General features: G+C 42.7%; 1 protein-coding gene across 1 annotated transcript in view; it reads left to right on the top strand.

The window, feature by feature from the left end:
- The first annotated feature begins 933 nt into the window (after positions 1 to 933).
- Positions 934 to 27,458, top strand: part of ALK (ALK receptor tyrosine kinase) — a 318,891-nt gene continuing 292,366 nt past the window's right edge. The window contains exon 1 of the mRNA XM_050893080.1: positions 934 to 1,831. Coding sequence (XP_050749037.1) covers positions 934 to 1,831 — 898 coding nt within the window. The remainder of the gene's footprint in view (positions 1,832 to 27,458) is intronic.

The following is a 27,458-nucleotide window of genomic DNA, read 5'->3' as shown; positions in this document are numbered from 1 at the left end:
AACCGCATGACAGAATAATTACACTCTAATGATTATATAGTTAAAGTACCTGGATTATAAAAATATACATGCACTAAGTATCAAACTAAAGAGATAATAATAAGTCATTAATTCATATAGGCGACTTCCCGAAATATGAATGAGTTATGATTAGCTATCCTAAGGCACAGCACTAATGTAATTACAGTAATTATATTGTATTTATTAAAGGTAAAAAAGGGGAAATTGTTGCATGAACCTTTCTTAAGGCTGTTGTTTTCATTCTGAAATGGAAGAATTTTGTTCAGTGTTGTAGAATGACTTATGCTCTAAGATTTCTCCCCCCCTACTTCTCACCCTTCCCCCCCCCCCCCCCCCCAGAGGAAAGACATCCAGGGTTGTTTTGGGGATGTCAGCCTTTAAGGAGGTCAGGAAGGAAGCCAGGAAGGAAAGCAAGGGAAGGAAAGGAAAAAGGAAAGGAAAGAAGGGAAGAAAGGGAAGGATGGGAAGGAAGGGAAGAGAGAGGGAAGGAAAGGAATGGAGAAAACCGAACAGCTCTGTCCATCATTGCCTGCACAGAGAGACAGAGAAAAGAGGCGGGGAACGGGACCCCAGAGCCCCTCACCACACGCGGGGGGCGGCCGGGCCCGGGGCCCGGGGCCCGTCCCCGTCCCCGCCGGGCCATGTGGAGGTGCGGCTCCAGCCCTGCCCTTCCCAGAGCGCCGGGCCTCTCCCTGCGGGCCGCAAACGGCCGCTCCCCCAGCTCCGTGCCAGGGGACCGTGCGTCCCCCAGCCCCGTACCTGGGGACCGCGCTGCCCCCAGCCCGGGGACGGCGCTCCCCGGCGCGGGCGGCGGGGCGGCCGGGGGCCGCCGGGCCATTTTTTTCTCAATGAACGCGCCCCCCCCGCCGTGCGCCCGGTCTCCGCCCGCCCCGCCCCCGGTACATTTGCATAATGACGGCTGCCGGGGAATGGCATTGGCTGCTGGCGGGCGGGCTCGGGCGTGATGTCAGCGCTCGCTGGGTAATGCCTGCGTTGTGGCGGGTAGTTGGAGCCGGCAAAGACCGCGCAGCGGCGGCTCCGGGCAGACCGGCCTGGTGGCGGTCCCGCGCTCCCCGGGCGGCCCGGCCTCCACAGCGGCCCGGCCCGGGCCGGCATCGCGCTCCCCGGTTGGACCAGCGCGGCGCAGCGCTCCCCGGCGCCGCTACGTGGCCGCCAGCCCCGCGGGCGCAGGACGGGGCGCTGCCGGCCGCCGCGGGCGGGCGGGTCATGGCGGGGGGCAGGCTGCCCGCCCGCCTCCTGGCCGCCGCCTGCCTCGCCCTGAGCTTGGCCCCGGGGGCGGCGGGGCCGCGGGAGAGCCCCGGTCTCTCGCGGCTGCAGAGGAGGAGCCTGGCGGTGGACTTCGTCGTGCCCTCGCTGTTTCGCACCTACGTGCGGGAACTGGTGCTGGGGCCGCCGGGGCGCGCCGCGGCGCGGTGCCGCCTGCGGCTGGACTGCGCGCCTCTGCTTCGCGCCGCCCGCGGGGGGCTGCCGCGGGCCGCGCCGCCCGTCCCCCTCGGCGGGCCCTCCGCGGCCGGGCGGCGGCTGCGGCGTGCCAAGCAGCTGGTGCTGGAGGTGGGCGAGGGCAGCCTGCGGGACGGCTGTGCCGGCGAGCCGCCGCCGGGCTCCGGCGGGGCGCAGCTGGAGTTCAACCTCACCGAGCTCTTCACCTGGTGGCTCCGCGCCGGCGACGGGCGGCTGCGGGTGCGGCTGATGCCTGAGCGGCGCGGCGCCCTCCCGGGCAGCGAGGGCGGGCTGTCGGCGGCCATCCGCGCCGCCCGCCCCCGCCTCCTCTTCCACGTCTCCGCGGCAGGTGAGCCGTGCGTTGCATGCCGCGCACCGCGCCGGGCAGCGCCCCTTGCCCTCTCCCGCCGAGCCCCCGCTGCGTGCGCCCCCGCGGAGCCCCCCGCCGCAGCGGGCGCGGAGTCCCAGCGGTGCAGTGTGACATCTCCACCGGGACCCATGTCCAGCCCCTCCGCCTAGCGCCGGTCACTGCCAGCCCGGCGGGTGCGGGAAGCGCAGCTCCCCTGGGCAGTCGCGGCTTCCCCTAAAGGCTTGTCCTTATCGGCTGCGCTTTACCGGTGCAAAATGTATGGAGGGGCTTTTGTGGGGCCAGGAGAACTATTTTGAAAGCGCTGACGGATTTTTACGAAATGCTAAGAGTTCGTTTGTGCCAGACAGCCGCAAGTAAGACCCAAAGGTTAAAGTGTCATTAGTCTAAGGACAGCAGGATCAGGTTCTTTGAAACTTAAAAAATATCGTCTTAAAAAGGGAAGCTTCCTCAAAGTGCTGCAAGTGATTCCAAGGTTATGTGCAGGCAGACTTCAGGGAACAGCACAAACATTTCCAAAGCTGGGGCTAACCAGCAAATTTGTACATTAATGCCATGGGGTATTGGTATCAATGTTATTACTCTCTTTAAACATATAAGGTAATGGCTGGCAGACAAACCTGCAAGAAGCAGGTTTTCCTCTGAGTTTCATATATCTGGAACTGAGTTAATTTCTATTCCTTTTAAAACCACAGATGATCCTTAGCGAACTGCACTGTATCAGCTACAGTAAGACAAGAAGTTGTACATCTGAGGAGGCTCATGTAGCACTGGTACTTTTGTGAAGAGAGAACCTGGCTTAAAATTTTGTTTCTGGAAGGCAGTGATTTGCAGTCAGGGTATGGAGCAGCTCCATTACCTCAAATCAAGTCTCTGCTTTGGGCCAGTGATCAAGAGAGATTTCCATTCTGTGTGTGCATTGTACCTTTAACACAAGCTCTGATTCAGGCTCTCCCACTAAAAGAATATAATACCTAGAGGACTGCAGGGCCAAATAATTTGTCACAGTGAGTTAAGTTAGGTAGCTTTTATGAAGCTGTGTAGAAGTCAATGGTGTGTCCCTGAGTAGCCACCTACTTAACGGACCACAGAATATACTTAAGTAAAGTCACAAGACATGAGACAAGTCAGTGCTGGGCTTTGAATACAGAGTTGGAGCAACTGATTTTTGATGCTCATCTGAAAAGCTGGGCTAGCAATCTGAATAACTACAAACTGAACCCATCTCATTCCTTGCTGCCTGAAACGAAAATCAAAGCAGACTGTCAGAGCAGGCTGGGTGTGAGTCAGTCTTACACTTGCGGCTGAAGTGAGATACCTGGGCTAGCTGTTCCTGTGTCAGTTCTGGCAGGGATAACGCAGAGGTACTGTCTACCACAAGGTGGCTAGGTGAGGCCAACACACCCTACCTTCCAGCAGGTCTTGCCTTGCTACATTGCAGTAAAAAAAGAATAATTAATAAAAACTGAAGACACCAAAACCCACCGTCTCTTTTTTCTGTTTGGGGAATTTATTGTGAGTAGCAGTTATTTTGCTTTACAGATCTCCCTCTTTGGCAGTGAAGATACAGCCTTAGCTTTTAATGCCATCGTGACTCCGGTGCTTATAGCAATAAGGGAGCTGGAGGGCATGTATTTGTTGTCTTTGAGGATAGGGTGTTTTTAACCTGGGTGAAGGGTTTACATGTGAACTAACAGGTGCTCTGATCTTGTGAATACAACGCAGATGGAGTTTTAACCAAAGTTAGTAAAACCCACAGGCTCTGGATGTTGTCTCACTGTTGAGAAGACATGCATGTTTTTCCAGATAGATAAGTAGTAGTTAGCTATGCCCCTGTAAAATCATGTTGGAGACAAGGCTCTGCTGTTCTTACTGCAACACAGTCATGCAAAGTCAATCATAGGGGATGCAGGAAAAGGAGGATCAGAGGGAAGGAATATGGACCTCATTTCCCTGTATCACAGTAATAACTTCTCCTAGCAGCTGTTCATAATCTCCTGTAAAAATCCTAGTCTCTTGAATTTTACACCAAGGTTCCTAACATGCATAAGTTGTGTCACCATAAAATTGCATCTCTGCTTTTTCAGCAATGACACCTTAGCATACTTATACTGTTACATGGCTTTGCACTGGATTTGTAATGTGGGTTTGTTTAAAAACATTAAAAATGCATTCTTTCTGCTTTGCGAAGGTGCTGCCTATGTGAACACCATGTGTCACTGCCATGCTTAAATTTGTGCCGTGTAGCCCTGCCGACAGCAGGATGCGCTGACACAGTGATAACAGCATGAACAGCATCCACCAGCCCATAAGTGTGCAGATTCCAGCAATTATTAACACCATTGCAGCTAATGTGTACGGGCTTAACTAAAGCCCTTCCTAAGGCAACTGAGCCTTTCCTCCATTGATTACGCTAATTGGAAATGGATTTCAAACAACACAATCCTCCCATCAACAATGTAAAGCTGCTTCACTTATGTTGACATACTTAGCTGGGGTTTTTTTGCCTTTTTTTCCTCTCCTCTGCTGGAGATGCCCAGGATTGCAGTACTTCCCAGGAAAAGATACAATTACCTTGCTAAATTATTTTCGCCAAATTATCCTCTGTGTGAATGGAGAATGAATTATATTTTAGGATGAGAAAAAATTGCAAGGGGATGAATTCCCATTGACCTTAAGGGTGACAATAGAGTCCCGTAAATAATGCTTTATTCTCTTTAACTGTTATACTCTTTGATACTGGCTCAAAGATATTTAACTGGAGTGAATCTTTTCCCTTTTTAACGGCATGTTTGCACAACACGTAAAGCAATTTGTCTCAGTGTGTTACTGAACAATTAGTAAAGGATGTACTTACTGGACTGCTGTTGTTTAACAGACAAACCATGAAGTTCACAGGAATTTCTACAGGGCTCTCCTGCAAATACTCTCAATGCCAGATTTCTCTCACACACTTGTCCTCGTGGGAACAGAGCACCCTGCAACAAAAAGCTTCCATTTAGAGAAGCTGTGTTCCTCAGCCCATCTACCATTTCTGTGTCAGCTTGGCCTTTTCAAAATCGGATAAGAGAGTTTTCCTCTCTTGGAAATGCTTTCAGAATTAATATTGGCTTCTTCTCCTTCCCCAGTGCTTCTCTGGGACAAAAAAATCAAATTCATTTCAATCATTTCTGTGGAAAAACACGTAACAAAAAATGCAGAGGAAGGGAGGGGTGAGCTCCAAGAGGATCATAGTGCTGCAGATCTCCTGTATTTTAGGCAAACCTCCCAACTACCAGGTTGCTGTTGACTTTGCTCTCATTGTCTTTGGTTTTGACTGGAAATTCCACCCTACCTCCAAGGAAACCTTTCCAAAAGAGTTTAATCAAAACCAGTATATTGCCATGGGAAACTGAACAGCTAGTGAACCTTTCTGTCAGAAGAGTCCTGGCCAGATTTAGTTCTAGTCTTACAGGATTTGCTGTATAGTGTTGAAACACAGTGGGTCTCTGTTGCAGTGTACTCTCTGGACAGGTTATTGAGATTTCTTGGGAAAAAATCCTAAATTATCTCTATATAGTCACTGTCAATTAAAGAACTGTCTGAGCATCAACACTGACCGCCCCTTGCATGACTGATCCTCTGCTGCTGGCCTAAAATTACTCCCAGGACTTAAGATCAGATAGGGTAGCATGTGTTGTCCAGAGGTCTTGTGGGGGCCTTCTTGGCAAATCCATCCCACAGATAATATGGTGTGGGTAGGCATGGGTTTGGGTTAGTACAGGGTGAGTGCTCTACACTTGCGCGGGCTCTGTAGTGATCCAGAGCCCTTGCACCCTAACCCTGCATTGGCGTTTGGATTTTTTTCATGTTAACGTCACAGGTAACCAATCCACTCACTGTAGGGCACCTGAGCCACAAATGTTGCTAAATAGGTTTCTTGTGAGTTTACTCAGGAAGTTCAATGAGCTGAAATGGCCATAAAATAACTTCCCATGAGAACTAATTGCTACTTACATACGCAAAGGTGGGAAGCGTATGTTAAAAAGGGGCATACAGGGATGAAAATGAGTCATTTCTCCCTCTAAAGGTCAATGTACTTTCATTCATGAAACAGATTTAACATTCCAATTATATTTTTTAAATAGCAATGCATAACTTTTCATCCTCTGGCTAGGCAAAATATTACTCCTGCACTGTGGCCTTCATCTAAAATTTTATTAACTTGCCACATGTATTCTCCCTGAAACTGTCTGCATTCGCTACATACCAACGGTATTATAATGTTGAGGCAATTAGGCTTTACATCTTTAGGATACTGCTACCATGCACCTGAACTCATTTGCAGGAGGAACCCTTTGCCTAAAGATGAGAAAGAACTTCAGAGTAGATGAAAATGTGGTTTTGAAAGCAGACATTTTGTAAATGAAAATCAGAGCTCCAAGCTGAAATCTGACTGTAGTAAAGTCCGCAGAATTCTTTCTGCATATTTTAGAGGTACCAGCATTTAATCAAGGTCTCTTAGTTATATTTTTCTTTTGTTATCTTTTGTTTTTGTTTCTCTACTTTCAAGGAACAAAGTTTGGAGTTGTGCCATACTGAGCAGAAAACTGGTAAAAGACATCAGTTGCTTTCCAGTTGCTCTCTGTTTTTCTCTCATTCTCGGCTGTATGCGACATTTGAGATCTGATCTTGCTCTTCTGATAAATCAGTGGCAAAACTTGGTGAATAAGACTGAAGCATTGCAGTAGGGCTTCTGAAAGGTTTTCATTGTAGTGCAAGTGGTTTTGCTCTTTTCTGCTGGGGTTTTGTGCTTTGCCTCGGCTATCAGGCCAGCTTTGCCAGTCCAAAGCTTAAGGACGGTCCTGAGTTTCACTTGAGTTTACTCTAGACATGAACTAGTGCAAATTGAGGTTTTCCTTTTCTACCCTTGGGTTGTGATGGGTGCCAGTGTGCTGCATGCTGATTACCAGTTGCTAAATCACAGTGAATGCTAAATGTGCTTAGGAGCATCTTTCCCAGTCCTTGCTGCCCTAAGTATTAGGTCTGTAGCATCTCCTTCTAGACCTCCAGTCACGGGTGCTCTCCAGAAATGTGGATTTAGTCAGTCCACAGTGCCTCTTCTTGAACTGTAAATGCCTCTTGAAGAGGAAACCGATTGCCTAGTGATGGGTTTGCCTGGCTTTGTGGGCAGCACAATCCCTGGTCCTGCTGCTGTCCTGCCTGTTCCTGTCCAAGTCACTTTCCTACTCCATCAGCACCAAGAAAACTCATAGCATATGACTCTCTTTTGACTGATGGTGCCTTGTTCACTATTTCCATGCTGACCACAAAAATTTAGGGCTTTGCAAAATTGTTGCCAATTATTTGGCAGATAATGTTAGAAATGATGCTGAGTCTTTGAGTGGTTCATGGAAAACATGCCATGATCACTATTCTACATGGTTTTGCTTGGACCAGAGTTATGCAGTGTTGCTGATTTTCGATGGGAGTCAGGATTACACACAATGTGTTTATGATCTCTAGGTCTGTTTTCTGCAAATTTTGTTTACTTTTAGGCTCATTGTTCTTATGAATGTTCTTATTCATAAGCGTGTTCAGTAAAATATCCATAAACAAATACCAAAAGGGGCACAAGTATCAGTTTATTATGTTTATTTTTTTAATTTGAATGAACATTTAAAAAAGATGTTTTCTCTAAACTTGCTGTGCTTTTATTTCCCCATCCTTAAAAACAGGGAATAAATACCTACAGCAAAGAAGTGCACAGGGAGACTTAAGTGCTTTATTATACAAATGCAGAGACATTCTTCAAAATCAAGGGCAGTTTTACAGTGTCTGATGGAATTGTATCCTGAAGTAATCTGGTCATTTGCTTCACTGCACATCTCACATGAACATTACATGGTAGGAAATAAAATCTGTGTTTGTGACAACGTTTGTGAATTAGCCAAAAAAAGTAGAAAAAGTGAGGGGAGATTGGCAGTATTTAATACTTACTCACAAAATTCCCAAATAAACGAGCCTTATCATAGTAAAGAAGGTATCACCTTTTCAATATATCAGTGCTAACTCATTTGGGGTGATGGTGTTTTGGGAGTTCAAGTTGTGATTTTCTTCCCAAGTGGCAGCAAATTCCACGCTGTGCCTGGACATTTCCTGTCTTTAATTCTCATACAAAAGCAGCTGCTTGGGCTACCCAGAACTAGAGTACTGAGACTAGGAGATCTACTTTTTTGGCACACGTGATTTACCTAACAGCAAACAGCAATTCAGGTTGCCTGCTTTCCAAATCTCTTTCTACCCACTGAGCCACAGCATCTGTTTCCTCAGAAGCCACTTCTGAGCTCAATGGGGCTGCTGAGACCGCAGTGCTAAGCTGAGAAAGGTCCTTTATGAAATGTGCCACATTTGTCTTGCTTCTCTAATTCAGAAAAATTTGGTTGGAGAAAAATGTCATGGAAGCATAAATGCAGATTTGATAAGTCTGACCTTTCTTTTCTTGCGAACAATAAATGTCAGAAAGCTTAAAATGACAAGCTGGAATGGCTGGAGGTTATTTATGTGTTTAAATATTTAGGCAAGAAACACATTTTGAGACTAAAGTCTAATTTACATGAGTATTTTGATTTATGACTGAGGCGGCCGAGTAGCTTCATGGTTGTCACTATCCTGCTTAGCATGGCTACTCAGAAATTCCCTGTGACAGCATAGATAGTACTTAGATATCTCTACTTTCAGAAGCTATAAACTATATGTCAGTTGTGGTGGAGGAGAATCGTCTTCACTTGTTAGTTGTGTAGGATCCATGACATGTGGTTGAAGTGTTCTAGCTGTATCCAGTAGAAAACTGGTGGCCGGCTGCAGACAGACTTCAGACAGGTTTCTAACAACAGGCGTTTTAATGAAAATGGTAAACTATTGTACAAAGATGGAATCGAGCATGGAAAAATAGGTACCGAATGTGAAGTGATCCTTGTGGTTTGAAAACACTGTATCAGTTAATATTTTGCATTTATTTTTCCTTTTGCCAAAGAACTTCAGTAGATAGCTGCAAGGGTATGTGCAAGAATCGAGTTCTGCTTTGAATTCCAACTTAATTATCTTGCAGTACTGGGTCTGTCGTCAGTGACTGGCACAGAGTGAGCAGGAAGGAGGAGAGAATCACATGAGGAACTGGGCTCAGAAGATAGGTTGTGTATACACAGCTTTGCCATTGACATGTCGTGTGACATGAAATACTTCCCTTCACGGCAGATACTTCCTTTGCAAAGCAAGGGTAGTTTTGACTGCTTTTGAACTCCGTTGGTAGAAGGTGCTATTTTTTGTGGACTTCTAGTGCTTTTACTTTCTAAGACGCTCAATAAAGACAGTAAGGTGCAGTCTGAACTCTCAGATTTCTAAGGGAAAAGCTAAAACAGCCTACCGTATTGATTTATTCCCATCTCTGCAGTGCTAATCATAGGACTGCTATTTCCTTCACTTCAGTGATAGCAAACTTCTGAAACTTAAAATTGCCATCAGTTTTGTTTGATGCTACAAGAGATTGAGTTTCTGTTTATTTGAAAAATTATGAATGAGCCCTGCCTTTGACTATTAAAACACCACCTGTCTTGAAGCCAAATGGTCAAATTTAGATCTGCAGTTTGACTACTTTGTGAGGCTTTGGCCAGGGTTACTTGTAGCCCCATGAAACATGAGGAAGAGTGGAGTAGGCTGTAGTTCCTCTGCCCATGGCCAGCTGGCCAGGGTGCATTTAGCAGCTGCAGCTGGGCACCATCTCCATTTGCAGTGAGGAGCTGCAGGTGTTGGCTGCTGTTGGCTAGTGGGGGCTGCTGAGCAAACTGAGCACTGGCTGTCCTAGGAATGGAAAACATTGTGGAGATAGCGCGAGACGGTTTGTCCTTTATGGTTTCCTACTTCAGGTATCACAAATAAACAAAGAATGGAGGATTTGAGATTGTTTAAAACTTCAGTGGCCTGCCTGTTTCTTCCTGGATTACAGATGGCAAAGTGGAGCTACTTGGCAGGAACCTTTCATCTAGATGGTTCTAGAAATGTCGGGCATGCCCTTTATAACTTGTCTCTAGCAACTCTTCAGTTCAGTTTGCAAATCTCAAAAGTCTTTCAGTGCTAGTCCAATGTTTACATCAAGGCAGAAGAACTACCTTTCCTGCCCAAACAAGGGCATATGCTGAATCCATTTTGGACTGGGATTTCCCCTGTAGCAGTGCACTGTGAATAACGAGGTACAGGCTCTTTCTGTAAGCTTCTCCCCATTTTCTTACTGACAAGCAACTCTCTCTGGTCTCATATCTTACAAAACCTTGTGATAAAAGAAAACCATGACTCTATCTCCGAGTTACAAGCTGGGCAAAGGGAGAGAAGATGGTTCCGTGTAGGGTGAAGAGAACGCTTACTGGTGAGTGCAGGGGGAAAAAGCAGGGATACTGCAGTGGTGAGGGTGAGAGTACAGTGTGATATGGCTGTGTGCAGATTCTTGTGCTATGTATTTCTTCATGTCAGTTAGGAAGAGGTAATACTAGTCTAAGTACATACTGAATGATCTGCATCAGTAGGCATATCGGAAATGGTGCTTCTCCATATGTCGTACTCTTTCTAGGACTTTTATGTTATTGAAGATTTCTTTCCAGCTCAGTTTTGAAAGCTCGCATGGTTCTTCTGAATGCAGTTGCTGTAGTGCCTGTGATGTGCAGCTGAATATCTGTGACTTCACCTACTAGAAATCTGTGGTAATCCTTCAGAGCTCTGCAAGTTGTGGCAAACCTCTAATTACAACTTGTACATTGGCACTTGCCTGCTGCTTCTACTGGCCAGCTAAGTAATGGGCTATCTATCTTAGATGCATCAGAATGCCTGGGCTTTTTATAGCCCCTTTCATGTTAGATTCTCAAAGTACTTTAAGCCTTATCACCCTGGTGACAATGCTAAGCATTATTATATCTATTTTACAGAGAGATCACAGAAGCCAGGGATGGAAAAAGCATTATTTGATTATGTTAGACTGCAAGTGCTGAATACAATTTTCTCATATAGAATATACTAAATAGTGATGTCTCTCTCTGCTTCAGCCAAAAGGCCAAGAAAAAACAAGAAATTAGAGTTGAGAGGCTCGGTAACTCACTGGAAATACTGCAGCAGTTATTGGCAAAACCACCTTTGAGTCTTCTCTGCTCCACACTCTGTTGCGACAATTGTCTTTCAAATAAATCTGGTTTTGTCACATTCAACACTTTTTACAATATTGTTTGCTTTTTGGTTTTGGGAACATCTGTGCTCTGCCAAGCCTCTTCCTATCTTCAGACATCGCCCTGTGGCCTTTCTGTTTGTAGGGCAGCGTATGTCAGCATTAGAGAGCATGATGCAATGGTTATTTCTGAGGGACATTTCATTATTGATGCTAATTAAACTTGAAACTAATGAGAAAGGATTACTTTTCAGGGCTGGAGAGGAGGCCAGAATAGTTATTATAGGTTAATTATTCTCCTAAAAGACTCAGTTTAAGTAACAATTCATTTTGTCAACTTTTTTTCTTACATTGTACAAGAGCCTTGTTTGAAGAGGATTTGAAATATAATTGCTGCATTGACCTCATCTAGCTCTCAATCAGTAATCTCCTTCCATCAGCAAAAGGTTAATAAAATCTTTAAGGAAAGGAATTCTGTGCCTTATCTCTGTGTAGACAATTCAGAATAGGTCTCCCTGCAAGTATTTCCTATTACTCTTCTGCATGATTTCCTTGGCATACTTTTTAGATTTGAAAAATGTCACATTCCATAAAACTTCCAAATGTAATGGTTGCTTTGCAAAACAGGTGCTTTACAGAGGTGGAGAGTGAATCTAGTCAGGGTTGGCTTGAGAGTTGGCACATAAGTCAGAACCTGCTTCCCTCTGTTTTTAAAGGACTGGAGCCTGTGGTCAACCTTAAAAATCTTTCCTCACTTTACAGGGCACTGCGCTGTCCACGTGATGATTAGTATTTGCTGAGTAACCAAGCAAAGGAGGACATGAGGCTCATTTTACATAGGAGCCAAGCTCTCTTTCTTGCTGGGAAGCACTATGGCTTTTGGCAAGGAGGACACACACTGGTCTCCTTTGCTCCTTCCCAGCTCTCATGTTTGTTCCTCTCGGCTCTTTGTAGAGATGAATAATAGCTTCAGACTGTTGCAATACTGTACTACAAAAAGGGGAAGGGAGAGCTGGATTAGTGATATTGTGAGTGCGGAAAGCTGAATAAAATGTTTCTGGGCAGGGAGGATATTGGTCCTTATTAGCTGTAAATGTTAGGGCAGCTTATGTGCTCCATTAACCAGTTGCCTGACGCCTTCTGTCAGGGCACCTGCTTTGCAGATATGGAGCTCTTGTATTAACGTGAGGGCTGTGAAAGCAAATGTCCATTTTTGAAGGTGACGCTGTGAGCAACAAGGGCTCAAATGGATGGTGGCAGATTGCAGCTTAGGAAAGCCCGTTGGTGCTGGGATGATTTATCTACTAAGTGCACCTTACAATCTGAGGTGCGACACTGTCCTAAATGGGCAGTATTCACCAGTCCTGAGTTCAGGAAAAGAGTTACATCCTCCATCTGGGCGGTGATATCAAGTCCAAAGATAAAACATCCTCAGAGTAATCACTTTCACCACAGGACTCTGCTTAGGCCAGCTCATAGGATTTTGGATAATATTTGAAGTGCCGAGTCCCTTTTGCAGTTAAGGTTTTAAATCACACAACGATTGATCAAAAGCTCAGTGTTTCCTTCTCTGCCTTGCCAGCCTACTGTCCTTTATCTCCTGAAACAAAGCAGCATTAACTTTTAAGATCTGATTCAATAACATTTTATGGATAATAATTATGACTGATATTAAGCCTTCAGCAGCCAGTCTGTATGGAGACTTAATGTATTGAGGTTTATTACCGGCGTAACCTATCTTTTTACATTGGTTGTAAAGCAGTATCAACTATACCGATAAGAGGAAAAAGAAGTATCAATGAACTATTTGTCTCTGCTTCACTGCAGGGTGTTCATATGCTTGCCTTTTAATATTTCTAGCACGGTGGGAGTTTGCTGGTGAAGAGTTTTTGTTTACAGAGCCTGTTTGCGCAACTGCAGAGTTGTGATGAATGAATGAGTGAATGAATGAGCTACAGCAATCCTGTGCTGGGAAAAGGAATCCATTAGTGGATAAACCCTGGAGACCAATTGATCATCCTTTCCCTTTTAATAATAAGTGTGTGAATTCAAAGTTTTCAGAGATGCTATTTAGGGACAAGCTCCACAACTTCCTGTGAGGCTTATCCCAATAATGGAAGTTCCTGAATGTATGAAACATCTTTAGATACCCCATATTAGTGATTTTTTTCAGAAGTTTCCCAGTTTCCCTGATCTTGTTGGGATATAGTTGTGTGTACACGTCATAACTGTTTATGGAGATGGTCCCTGAACCAAACTGAAGACCAGATTGAGCAGAAGCAAGCTCTGGTAGTTTCTAAGTCCTGAAGTGCTGTGCGCAGTGGTCTAATATGAATTACAATATGAGAAAGGAAACTCACCTTAGTTTCCATACAGGGTCATCACGGAAAGTTCTCCTATTGTATTGGCACTGAAAAAGTCACCTGAAGGACCCAGGACTGGGTCCTTGCTCAGCTGAACCTTGTGATGTTCATGCATCATTAACTGTAACTGTACTATATAGTTGCCTTTTTTGCCTTGCTCCTCCTCATAACTTTCTGTATAAGGAAATCTACCTCCCTGGTAAGTTCAAATAAGATGCTGTCTGCTTGTGTCCTTTTTGCCTTTTTGATGGGAAAGCAGAAGGGAATTCTAAAGTGCTCTGGGAGCTACATGGAGGCCTTGCTTTGACATCTCTAAATATGTGAGTAATGGGGTGCTTAGAACTGATTTTACCTGTGATGGATGCTCAACAATAAGGAATCACAAATTGTGGGCAGCAGAGCTTGGAGAGGAGAGCTGCTCGACAAGATTAATGGGAAGGGAGACCTTTAGTGTAATGAAAGACACAGTGCAGGCTTGAAAACAGACAATGACACACTAGATCGAGTCTTGAGGAGCTGGACAGGCAGTAATGCTATGCATTTGTAGAGCCCCTTCCTAGGTAGGAAACACAGAACAGCTGCAAGACAAATGCACTGTAATTCTCACTTCACCCACAAGTGAGTACACTGGTACACCAAGGGATCGGATTGTCTAAGGGCTATCTGTCAAGCTGGTGATAGGAATGTTGAAGGAAACCTAGAAATTTCTTTTTGTTCTAAGAAGTGCAAGCCAATAAGAAAAACAGGATGAGACTGCGGTAGAACATAGCTGGATCTGAGCACTGTAGGCTTTATTTTGCAACCAAAATACAATTCTTTTAAGTATCTCACTGAGCACTTGGTGTAAGGTTGAGGCTGAAGTCAGTGAGATCCTCCCTGGATCTCATCTAGCCAGATTTTCCTGTGGAGATGAAAACTCATGACCTTAGACAAATCATGCAAGTGAAACATAATTAAAAAAAACCAAACTAGGTCCCCTTTCAATTAGATAGTTAATAAAAGTTGAAAGGTGTATTTTATTAGTAGTAGAAATAGCAAGTTTAAAAGACAACAAGTATCTCAGTATTTTTATTGGAAATAATAAAAAAACCCAACAGGTGAAAGTGTAGTTCATCTTTCCCTTCCACTGTAAGTAAGTTGCAAGCTATTATTAACTCAATATCATGACTAAGGGGGTATGAGCAGGGAGCAGAATTAGCAAAATGTTAGTGGAGCTGGCTACAGGATCATTGCTATGACTGCAACTGTTATTCTCTGTCTCTGACAAGGATGATAGTGTGTGGAAATGAAGCCAGCAAACATGTAACGTACATCTAAACATAGAGGACAAAATGGCAAATAATAACTGGACCAGTAATCAGATGCAGAAGGCCTTATCTGTAAGTACAGTGGCTTGAAAGATGGCAATGCTGCTAGATAAACATTAAGAGGACTATGAAGCTGAGAATAAATAGAGCAATATCCTCTAAACAGTAAAGAGCTGGAGCATAAGACCCTGGAAAGACATTCAGGACTTACTGCTTGAGAAAGATCCCTAAAGCTGTCAAGCAGATGTGCAGCTGGTAAGTAGATGACTTGCTGGGACGTTGACTGAAATGGTGGAAGAAATAAATCAAAGGGGATTGCATTAGTGTAACTGAAGGCAGTATATTACTTTGCTTTGAACTGTAGTGTCCTGTGGAGAAAGCAATGACTGTCATCCCATAAGAATGATCAAACTGAGTGGAGACAAGTCCCAGATTTAGGCTGTAGCATAGGCAGGGGTTTCTCTTGTGTGCAGGTTTTCTTGAAGGCCTTAGACTGGAGTTTGATGGGAGGCATAAGGGGCTGATGCTAAGCCTACTGAAGCCAATGGCATCTTCCCATTGTACATCTACTCCACCCTCCTGCTCTCAGGTACAGCCAGGCTGGGCAAGACCACCTTTCCTGCTCTTTGCTATCAGGCCATCTGCTGTGAGTGCACAGGGAGACACAGCACACCTCATTTTTTGTGTCAGAAGATACGAAATAGAACTTCTTTTCAATCTGGCATTTTTTGTCAGCACTTAGTCTAGATGGTAAGCAAAAGAAGGCATTGGTGCTAAGTTTAGTAACCAAAACAGTATTGTCTGTGCTGTCCTTATACAGGCCAAATGAGCATGTGAGATGCTGAGAGCCCTTGTTCTTGAATTCTTGTTGTTTTGTGGAAGGGGCTTTCAGGCATGAACTGTTGCACTGTAGCATGAGTGTTAGCCACTAAACACCTCTTGCTGTAGCCAACTCTTAGACCTTTGGCATCCTATGTCTGGGTTTTGAGTTGAATGAAAACAAGGGAAGCATCAGCCCAATTTAGGGGAATGAAGGGATAAGAGCATTCTAGTGCAAGCAAAGAGAAAAACATAAGCTCTCCAGAATCCAGTGACAGGAGGAAAGCACTTGTCAGGCTTATCAGAGTATACCTAGAGAAATGGAGGGTTCTGATAGTCACCTCTTAAAAATTTTACATCCACTGTTTATTAAGCATTGCATCTCTGAAGACCTAGTTTCAAGTTTTTTACCTTTACTGAAAATGAAATTGTTTGGTTTACCCCAAGGTACTGTACAGCACAAAGACACCAGGTGGGTCTCCTAACTGAGAATAAGCACCCTTCCCCTTTTCCACCCTGCCTATGCTACTGTGGTCATGCCTTCACAGTAAGGCACTTTTACATGGTATCCCAGCCTTGAAATTAAAAAGGTTAACAAATTTGCCCTTTCTGTCCCATGAAAAAGTTCTCAGTATATGATACTAACATTATTTCAAATACACTTTTGTCACTTAAAAGTTTGAAAATAAGTTATTTTTAAAAATAGGGTAAAAGGATAGGAAGGGGGGAAATGAGGCAATATCCTTTTTGAAAAGAAAAAGTCAACTAATTTGAGATGTCCATCTGAATGGAGAACACCACTTTTTACTCAAGAAGGGACAGAAAATACCTTGTTCCTGCCTCTAAAATCTGTTCCAATGTAGCTGTGATAGTCAAACCCATCTGCAAAGATAAAGAGCTGAAGTATGATCTTGTCTCTTATCCTGTCTTTTATCATCACTCTCATTCGTTTCCCCAGAAGCACTTGGGGATGGTAGAGTGGGGTCCAGATTAAAATGCTCAAGGAAAGGAAAAATAATATGAAGGTCAGACTAGATTATATTAAAGTCACATCAACAGAATTATCAGAAAGAGCAGGCAAAGTACCTAAAACATAATGAAAACTCTTATCCAAACTAGTTTACAACTAACATGGAAGTGCCTTTTAATCTCCTGTGTTAGTTCAAGCTAGAATAATTCAGAAATATTTTGTTTCCTAGTCTCTAAACTGGTCCATCGATTGTTCCTGTGGGGTAACATCCTGGGAAACATCTGTTATAGTTTTGATTTCATGGCAAGACCAAGACTCCGCTCTCATGGGTGCACTGTGAGCCATCTTAGTATAAACTTGTATTCTGCCTTAGGATTTTCATGCTCTAAGAAGATGAGCTTTGTATGGTGATTTTTGAGCTGCGCCAGGCACATCCCTAGACTAGCAACGAAAGCCTGGCTTTCCAGGTAGCTTTGAGAACATGGTTGTCTGTCTAGAGCCTCATCACTGACCTCCCAACCCTGGTCACTGCCTCACTAAAGCCTGTCTCCAGATACTCATGGACACTTCCATTATCCTGGAATGATCATTGTGTCTCTTGAGAACAGAATCCTGCAAGGTCTGGAAGCAGATCTGTTTTCTCTGGGTAAAATGCAGGTATCTCTTGCCTCTCTGTAGCATCTATTGTTGGTACAGATTGCTGGGATCACACACAGGGAGTTTCAGCTGTTCCTTTCAGTGTGTGCCCAAGGATAGGGAGGGTGCTTGACTTCTGGAGCTACAGTTTCATGAAGGCTCAGTTTTGAAAATCACCTCTATAAAAAGTTGCAGGTAAAAGGCCTTCTGGATCAGAGCCAAAGCTGGAGCTGCAGAGGGGCAAGTTCAGCTCTACTGATCTGAATCTCACCTGCCTTAAATGCAGAGACCAGTTGGGTTTTATTTTCCAGGCAAACCCGTTTGTTTGTCTATTTTTACCAGAAGCTTCTCTGTTAAAGCCTTTTTTTCCTATCTGAGCAAGCTAAACGCTGTGTTACGATTCTGTACTACAGCAAACAGGAATCCCTTCCCAAAACATCCTCCTTCTTCAGTGAGGCTGATTGTGGTGGAAGTTGTACCTCGCTATGACTGACAATGTGATGACTTGGTCCTACACAGATCTGCCTTGATGCGACTTCCTCCATGGGTTCCTTCCCAAGTCCTATTTTTTTATATTGCATTTCTGAACAAGTAACTCTTCTCTCAAAGGCACTCCATAAAAGCAGCATGCTGCAGTTCCTCCGAGTAGCACTAAATCTGTAACAAACCTAAGGGAGGTTCCACAGCAAGGTGATAAACTACTGGCTTGTCAACTTTTTTGCTGGCTAAATGGAAAATGAGGCAGGCAGCTTTACCCTTTAAAGTGGAGAGAGATAAGGGCAGTTTCATTATTTCACAATCAGCTATTATCATCCATAAAATGAAGAGTTACTTGTTCTTTAAACTGATGTCTCAATAGTGAGGGACTCCATTTTTCACCAGTATTCATGCTTATTCCTGTGCTATTCAATAACAGAAGATATTTACTAATATATTAAACAATTAAGATTTCACCTGTTAATCATTTTCCTTGAAATGCAGTTTTTAAAAGCGTTTATAATTGGAGCTGTTGAGGAGGTCAAAACAAGTAAGACTGACACCCAAGAAAATGACAAATTGCTAGAGTTGAGAGTAGTGGAAAGTGAAGTTTTGTAGCAGTTCCATAGTCTTTCACAATCCTAATTTTTCAGTAAAATAATGACATCAATGAGCCTTGCGATCTCACTGAAGTGGTAGGGAATAGAAGGGAATTTGGCTTTCTCCTAAGGCGTTACGCTGAATAGGTTGTGCTGTAATCTGTGTCATTGGGGAACGTCTCTGATACTGCAGGGAAGATAAGAAACTCTGACCTCCTGTTTTCTTTAATCTTGGAACACTTCACATAGTTCACTTTGTTCTTTTCCTTCCTCTTTTTGGGGTCTGATGTAATTTACCTGTTAGTGCTGATAAATGCATGCCACTACCCCAGTTAAAACCAGCAGTGAGGCACAGCCTGGTGCACCTGCCAGGTCAGTGCTTGGCAATGGGTGACGATGGGTGGCATTGCTAGCAGTGCTGCTGTGGGCCTATGCTCTGGCAAGTGAGCTCCCCCAGGTCACTAAAGCTTTTGTGCCCCAATTGGAACTGTATGTCTGTAATAAAACGTTAGCTGAGCAGTACCTGAAGATCATGGCTTTCCTCTCTACCTGGATGAGAGATGTGAAGTGCAAACATCTATACCATTACAGTTTGTCTTAGGAGCTGCAGGTCAGCCTCTTGGCACACCAAAAACTTGAACGAGTTTTGTCTTCGCAATTCCTAAACAGGTCCAGAAGCCCCTTCCAACCTCAACCATTCTGTGATCTGTGACTGCAGACATCATCAAATAGGATTTGGCCAGGCTTTTTTAGGGCAGCTTGAGCTGTGCTGCGTTACCCTGTGTTACCCTGTGATACGTGTTCTTAACTGTATTATTCTGTCTTTTTGTTAATGCCAGCGATCCAAGCATCTCTGCTTGGAAAATTGTACTCAGATTTATGGTACTCTGCATACGTAATTGCTCACAACACACATCAGCAGAATAATGCAGTGTCTCTCATTGGGGGAGTGACAGATTTTTGACGAGATCATCAAATCACAAGTCGTGCACGAGTTCTCTAACTGCTTCAGGGCATGGCTTGGGTATCTGGTTGTTGCACAGGACTAGTATTTGGCTCACTCAGAGAGACAGCAGGTCAGCCCATTGACACCCACCTGCTCTATTAACAGACCAGTGAACCTACTGCTGTTTAATATTTGTATGATAATACAACACAGTTGAGAACTGAGTTATAAAATGCAGGTCACTCAGTAGATGCAGCAGTCAGTGAGGGAGCACAAGGTGACAATGAAACAATTCATATTAGCAAGTGGGGGCATTGCAGCTGTTTGTGCTCTAATTACATCTCTCCAGATGTTCCTGTGATGTGTGGTAGAAGCCAAGCAGTCTCTAGACATAACCGTATTTCAGTGTTAAGCTTTCCGAACACTCTTCTGTGGTCTGTAGAGAAGAGAGAATTTAAGGACCTAAGCCATTTCATCTTCTGTGCTGTCAAATAAACTCTGTCATTCTGAAGTAACATTTCCTGGGTATGGTTTTTTTGGAGATTTCTTTTCACATTAAGATCAGCAAAAGCTCTTTCTGGGAAGCCTGATTAAAAATGCAGTTCCTCCCAGGAAAGAAAAGAAAATAACATTTTCAGCATCAAAAGAGATCACAAAATTATCATGAAAAAATGAAATGAATTTTGAAGATTATGCATCGCAGGAAAGTAGGTAAAAGTGACCTCAGGGCTTTCTGCTGTTTGTAAAGTAGTTTGTGGTTTTTTGAATAGACATTTGCTAAGAGTATAGGTGACGGAGCCTCTCGGAGACAAGAAGTGTCCTGCATTGGGATTAGCTGCAAGAAATTGATGAAGATAGCTGATTTCTTTGTGAAATTATCCTTGTCTGTATATTTAAAATAATAATTAAAAGAAACCACACCAAAAACCCAAACAAAACCCCAAGAAAAGCCATAAGAAACTGCTGTTTCTTTTCCGCTACATGCCGTTAGCATTGCTGGGAATGCAAACACAGATGGCTTCCAGCTCTGTTGCAGACCTTTGCCTCCTGGGATCAGACTGGGGCATTGGCAAGTCAGGCTGTGGAAGTACAAACACTGCTTTCCTATTTTGCTCTTTTGAGCTGGGTTGCATTCTTCTGTGGTGGTGTAATTAATCATATAACTGCCTGCATTCTACTTGGGCCTTAACTCCATTGAGAAAATAGAGAAAATCTCAGGAAAAGGAGTCATTTCTCCTTTGGCCTTTTTGACATTGTACAAAGGGTATAGAAGAGAGGATTCCAGCGGCTTCAAATGTTACCTTCTATATTGCATGCGGCCAAAATCTTTTCAAATGGTGTCCTTTTTATAAATATATTTCCAGTCCAGATCTTTAGAGAAAAATGAATCTGGCAAGGTATTCACCGTTTTGTTTTGACAGTCTGAATTGTTTGCAAGACCTTAGCATTGAATGCTTCTCCAGCTCTAGTCTAACCTTCATCTGTGACCAACCCCTCTTCTGTTTCCTCCTCAAACATCCTTTCAGATACACATACATGTCACAGGAATAGAAAATGTTTATTGTTATTAGTAAAAAATAATGATGCTTCCCCAAGGCCCATGTTTTATCAATAACTTTTATGAAGTGTGTTTTGCATCCTGAGGTGTGACTAGCATTTCAGCTTGGAGCAATGCATTGCATACCTGGAAGGCAATGGTGACTGTCTTTCCAGTGTCTTTCATCAATCAGTTAAGATGAGTTGTGTAAAATCCAACTGACCCTTCTATAATAACTAGGGGCAAATAGCTTTGAATTGTCATTTTGATAAATTTTGGAGTATTGGCAGTGTTATGGGTTAAGGAGCCAGGCATCCAAGCCTTTCATCTGTCAGTGTCATTATGAAATACCTTAAAAGAACAGGGGGAATGTGTCCTAGCAATTCGATAAATCTTATCTCCATGAATGAGTGGATTTTGCGTGGTTTCATAATCTACTGAACTCTAATAGCCTATATCCTTTGCCTCAAAAATAGCTGTTAGAACAAGGTGGTTGATGAGTCTGTGTATTGTTTTTCTGCAACCCCTTAGATTTTTTTGTATGTCAATGAATGTCTTTCAATGGTGAATGCCATAGCAATTATTGACCTACGTGGTACGTGCATGGTTTTAACAATTTATTGTGCGATCAAAACTAATTTTTACTGGATGGATGCATCATCAGTCTCTTGCCCATGTTTCTCTGTAGGATATAATACCAAAGGCAGGCAGAACACTTTGCACAGCAGCATTCCAAGGAAAAATTCAAAACTAGGTGAAATCATTTTTGTTATATGTGTTACCAAATAAAATGCTGGTTTTAGCATCCTAAATAATGCCTACCACATGGTTGGGGCGTATACTGATAATTTAGTGCAATCTAAAGACCTATTGTGTTTTATCGTTTTCAGCATTGACTATGTGTCAGTTTTAGCACAAATTAAAAGTTGAGTTCATACCTTCACATGCCATAGTTTAAATGAAATACGAATAACAACGATATTTGAAATAAAAATAAGCTTCAATGATACGTAAGAACAGTTCGTGGAAGCCCAGTGGCCTTTTTCTACCCACTACAATGGGATTTCACAGTGCTTTGAAAACTAGTCCCACCAAGTAAACGACCACTGATGGGGGCCATCTTTTCAATCACTACAAGATAGATACTTAGCTCTGGTGAGGTCTGACTCTCATTTTGCCAGCTGTGTTACCATTCCTTTTCTTTTTTGGGAGAACGCAGGAGAGGAAGAGCGGAAAGAAGAGGAGAGAAGGTAGTGATGCTGCCTTGCTGTTAATATGTGTTAGACTGTCATGCAAGCTCATTTCCCAGACACAGGATATTTCTAGCAAAATGGGAATGGATAGTACTGCAAATGCCAAAAAACATGTCCATACATAGGAATTCTATGTGAAAAGACCCTGGCTTCTAGCTAAATGATTTACAGGGTATCAGTTTAGGAAATAACCCATTATTTGAATTATATTAGGTATATCTAACTCTTACTAGACTATTAACTGTTCTCCACAGTTTCATGTTGGGTCATCATGACCACTCTTCAGTACTGAGGCCAGGAGAGCAATGTTCTTATGAGATATTTTGTCCCAAAAGAGTTGCGGGAGTTGGGCAGGGGGCAGTGAACAATGCAGGCATCCGTGTAAAGAGATTTGTGAGCAGATGTGATAGCGCAGGAGTGACCTGCTGGGCTGTCAGGCAGGAATGAGAGTTTCTGTCTCAGTTTTTGCTTCTATTCTGGGGAGATAGTAGAGCCAGGGCTTATTAGTAAGCTTCAGACTTACTGTGCTTGCATTTTACGGCCATGGTACGTGTCCTTGTGCTGTGGATGGCAGAGGTTCCCAGGTGCTGCCTTGTATTTGAGGAAAGATCCTGATTCTCCTGAGCGTCTCCACATAGCACTGGTGCAACAGGATGAGTATCTTCTACCAAAGATAAGGTTCCCCCATGCTCTGAAAGCCTGGACAAACATAGCACTTCCTCAATATGTACCTGGACAAAACAAAATAGAATCTTTGCCAGGGGAAATAAAAAACAGTACAGTAGTGTGTCATGGTTTAACCCCAGCCAGCAACTAAGCACCACGCAGCTGCTCGCTCACTCCTCCCCCCTCCTAGTGGGATTGGGAGGAGAATAGGGAAAAAAAGAAGTAAAACCCGTGGGTTGAGATAAGAACAGTTTAATAACTAAAGTAAAATAAAATATAATGCTAACAATAATAATAATAATAAAATATAATAATTGTAGTGGAAAGGAATATAACAAAAAAAAATGAGAGCGAAATAAAACCCAAGAAAAGACAAGTGATGCACAATGCAATTGCTCACCACCCGCTGACCGATGCCCGAGCAGCAATCCACCCCTCCCGGCCAACTCCCCCCAGTTTATATACTGGGCATGACATTCCATGGTATGGAATACCCCTTTGGCTAGTTCAGGTCAGCTGTCCTGGCTATTCTCCCTCCCAGCTTCTCTGCTTGCTGGCAGAGCATGGGAAACTGAAAAATCCTTAACTTAGGATAAGTGCTACTTAGCAACAACTAAAACATCAGTGTGTTATCAACAGTATTCTCCCACTAAATCCAAAACACAGCACTGTACCAGCTACTAGGAAGAAAACTAACTCTATCCTAGCTGAAACCAGGACATAGTGTCATTTGAGAGGAGATTAAAGCTGAGTTTAACATAGTTTCATCTTAAGCCAGTGTTAATATAAACACAACTGTGTATATTTTTTGCACTAATTCAACTTGTTTTTAACTGACAGCTTAGATTTGTGTGACTCTGTGTTTTCAAAAATGAGGCTGCCCAGTTTGATAGTGAGTGAGAAGTTCATGGAGTAACTTAGTAGTAAAGAGCAAATTGACCTGTTATTTTGAATACAGAGCAAAAAAGGGTTGACATGAGAGAAATATGAAGAGGCACCAGCACTATTCTGACAATGCTGAATGAATGGCAGGTGGCCACAAGCCTGACTGCTGCTTCTTGGTTGCTGCTAGTGATTCGCCGGCAGGTGGGTGAGAATGTTAAAGGCCTGACACATGGAGTGACAGATACCCTTAGTGCTTGTGTGCGCAATGCAATGGCATGTCTTAAAATAGAGCCAGCTGCATGCATAATTAAGGAGAAATAATTGCAATGCACTTATGTAAATTATCTTGTGCTCCTTCTCCTCCCCCCCCCCCAATTTTTCCATCAGGAAGGTCCCCTAGTCAAAGATTCACCTGATCAGTAAGAAACATTAAATATTATGTTTGGAGCAAGAAGAAAATAGTTGTTGTCTTTAAGAGAATAACAACAACATAATGTGAGAGAAGTATGTGGCTCCAAAGTATATACAGTCAATGCTGGCAATCTTGCAGTTCATTAGATGAACAAAAATTAATTTTAGAAACCTGCATGTGAATTTAGTGGTTCTGTCATTTTCACTGTCTTGTAACTCAGATAAATATCTCATATTTCTGCTAGCTGAAATTCTGCCTACATAAGCTTTTTTCATTCAGCCTGTTAGAATCATTCTGGCAATACATGACTGTGAATTTAACCTCATTTCTGTTTGTACTAATTATAAGTTATATTGTATTTTTACTTTCTTTGGGACAAACACAAAAACTCTATTCCGTATATCATGGTTTTATATGTCTCCCGGATGACTGTTCTGGATGCATCTGGAGTATTGTTTTCAATAAAATATTCTTTCACTCCTCTTTGCTCATATCCCCCTTTCTTTATCAGTTGAAAAAAACTCTGTATATAGCTCTAACAAATAACTGTATTTCCAGATCACTGGTGACTGCATGCATCACATTCAAAAACAGTAGCCCAGAAGCTGGTGGATATATTTCACCACTTGGGATGTTTGTAAAATGTTCGCATTGGCCATTCGCTCTTCTCAGTGTATGATTGATCACATAGCACAGAATATAATTTTCAAAGCTCTGATGCACCTGAAGTTCCTAAATCCTGGACTCCTTTTGCGGAGCTGTAACACAAATGGTGGTATGACCTGCTCCTGTCTCTGAGACCTCGTTCTTGCTTTTATAGGACTATTTTTAGGGGCAACAAGGAATTGAATCACCCTTAGCTCACACAGTCTTTGGACTCTGCTGAGACTGCTACGGAGGGTGCAAGCGGTGGTGGTGATGGTCTTGGGGAGTGAACAGTTACCCATTACACTTTTCACTCAACCTAGGGTTAAGTACTGAATATGCCACTTGGCAACTATCAAAAGTCGATTGTTTGTAGGTATCCCTGATCTAGTCTGGATTTCAGCTCATACTGTGCAGTTTTTTCCCTGTCTGTAAGTACTTTTCTGGAACACGAGAAGTGTGCATGCAGTGCTGCTGTCCAACAAAAGAGAAACACGGCGACTGCACCATCTCCCTGCAGAAATTTATCTGTTTTCCCCTAGGATGCAATGCAACGGGGCAAGGAACAGGGAAGGCAGCAAAGCAGAAAAAAATAGCATAAAGCAGGAGATGCACATCTGTTCATTCTGTGCTACATTTTATAATCAAAGCCCTGGAAAAAGTAAAACATCAAGTAATATATGAAGCATGACCATTGATTTCTATTTAATAGTCTCTACCCTTTTCTCACTTAGGGACAGCTGAATTCAAAATATTTATGGTTGGCTGTACAGCAAATGCTGGAATAAGCCTTTCCCTGCTCTTTTGTGTTGCAGTGTCCTAAAATGCAGAGCTTGTGAAACTTCAGAATGTATTTGAGAAAGATATAAGATGTGGTGCAATCATGTGAAACTCCGAGGTGGGAAGAGTTCCTCTCATGCAGCAATTATCGAGTAAATCTATTCAGTGGTTCATCGACCTCACTTTAAAGTTGATTATTTCTCCTTGGAGCCGTTACTGTTGGTCTGTACATGCAACTGTTTTTGAGTAGTGGGTCCAGGGAAGAATGTTTTTCCTTGAAAGCTGGCAATATATTGAAATAATTGAGCCACTGTATAAGTGCAGTATATTGTGGATATGGAGTAGTAACTCCTGAATGAATACAGAGCATGGAACCGCTAGTATCACGTTTTAGTACATGATACGGTGTAAAACATATCATGTACTAAAAGCCATGGTGTAAAAGGTACTAAAAGGATTAATTTAAATACAGTATTTTGAACAGGCATCTTATAGCACTCTAATATTATAGGAGCCCAGGTCACAGTGCCTACAGAAAACATTGCCCAAAACTTTCCACTTACGATGTTCTTTGATTGCTTATAATTTTCAGCCTTTAAAGCTTAAGAAAAGAGAATTCTCCATGCTGATCATCTGCCAAAGACTCTTTTCGAGTACTGTTTCAGCTAGGACATCTTATCCTCTCTCAAAAATAAGCATATTAAGGTATTTTATTATGGGAAAACTTGAATTCTAAAGAAATTGATAACCAACTCCCTGCACTCTTTTTGAGTTGGGGAAGATGGAGCTAGCGTTGTGATGGAAGGACTGATGGGCAACGTCAGCAATAGCAAAGTCTCACTATGTACAAGAGTATAAATAAAACACTAGGAAAAGTTTTGCCAAGCCATCCTTTCGACTTTCAAAAGGTTGCCATTTTAAATCAATGTATTGATTAAAAGGAATTGCTTGTTCAATAAGTAAAATCTGCAAAACTCTTATAAACTATATGCCAGATTTCCCCATCACATGGTGATCGTTAAATCTTTGAACATAGTTGATCTGTATCTATTTTAGGAAAATATAATTGAGATGGAGCCAATGAATTTGACAGCATCAATTTAATCAGTCCCTAATGTTTGCTTGGTTTTGTGTGTGTGTGGTTTTTTTTAAGGTTGGAATGAAGTGAAAGTGCAAAAACATCTCTGTTAAGGACATCTGCAGATACTAATGAGATTAAAATCAATCAAATAGTCTGGTTTAGAAAAAGAAGTCGGGCTTCCATCGGATATAATCTTCTGAAAATTGCACCCTTGAACTGCAGGGACAGAAACAGTTCCTTCAGAAGGGAAGTGATTTTTGTGATGTGTATGCCTACATGTCAGTGTGTCCTGCATGTAACTGTGACACAAAGTGCTTTTTTCCCCCCTCCGTTTTTGTTGCGCTAGATCCGACACTGCATTTGCCACAGAGTACGAGAACATGGACAGCTTCTGCTGTGTCTAAGAGCAAAGGATCTAAAAGGTCACTGCAGCCATTGATGTTGCTTCTTCCTATTTCAGATAATATTAATCTATTTTGGGTATTCAAAACTTCATGAAATGCTTCTCAGGAGCTTTTAGGTTTTAGTTCTTAGTTTACAATTTTGAAATATGACTTATACTGTAGTCTCCATTTTATATAGATAATCTATTTAAACAGCTCTAATAACTGAAATATCTGAAAGTTTATGTCCTCACATGTCCAATTGCCTGTTCGTGTACTGAATTTGTCTTTAAGAAAATTGGAGCCCTAAGCTAGATACTAGTAAATTAACCCAGTTTCTAATCTTCCTACGTGCTTTTAAATAATATATTAGTCCAGGAAATATTTGGGCCTAAGTATTAGGCATTAATGTATAAATTCAGTGTATAATTCATTAATCAGATGAATAATTTCTAAAGTATCAACAGAAGTAAAGAAGGTCTTAAGGGACGTGTGTTTATATGCATATGGACATTATAATGTATAAAATTATCATCCTAATATCCTATTGTGACTTGTGTTTGATACAAATACTACACAGAATGCAACTGAACATTCGCTTCTGCTCTCTGCTGCCTTCTTTTTTTTTCTTTTTTTTTTTTTTCTGTTGAAGCACATATACGT

The sequence above is a fragment of the Gymnogyps californianus genome, chromosome 3 (genome assembly GCF_018139145.2).
Source record: "Gymnogyps californianus isolate 813 chromosome 3, ASM1813914v2, whole genome shotgun sequence".
NCBI classification, from domain to species: Eukaryota; Metazoa; Chordata; class Aves; order Accipitriformes; family Cathartidae; genus Gymnogyps; species Gymnogyps californianus.
Note: the sequence above shows the minus strand (reverse complement) of the source record. Positions and strands in the feature narration are given on the sequence as shown.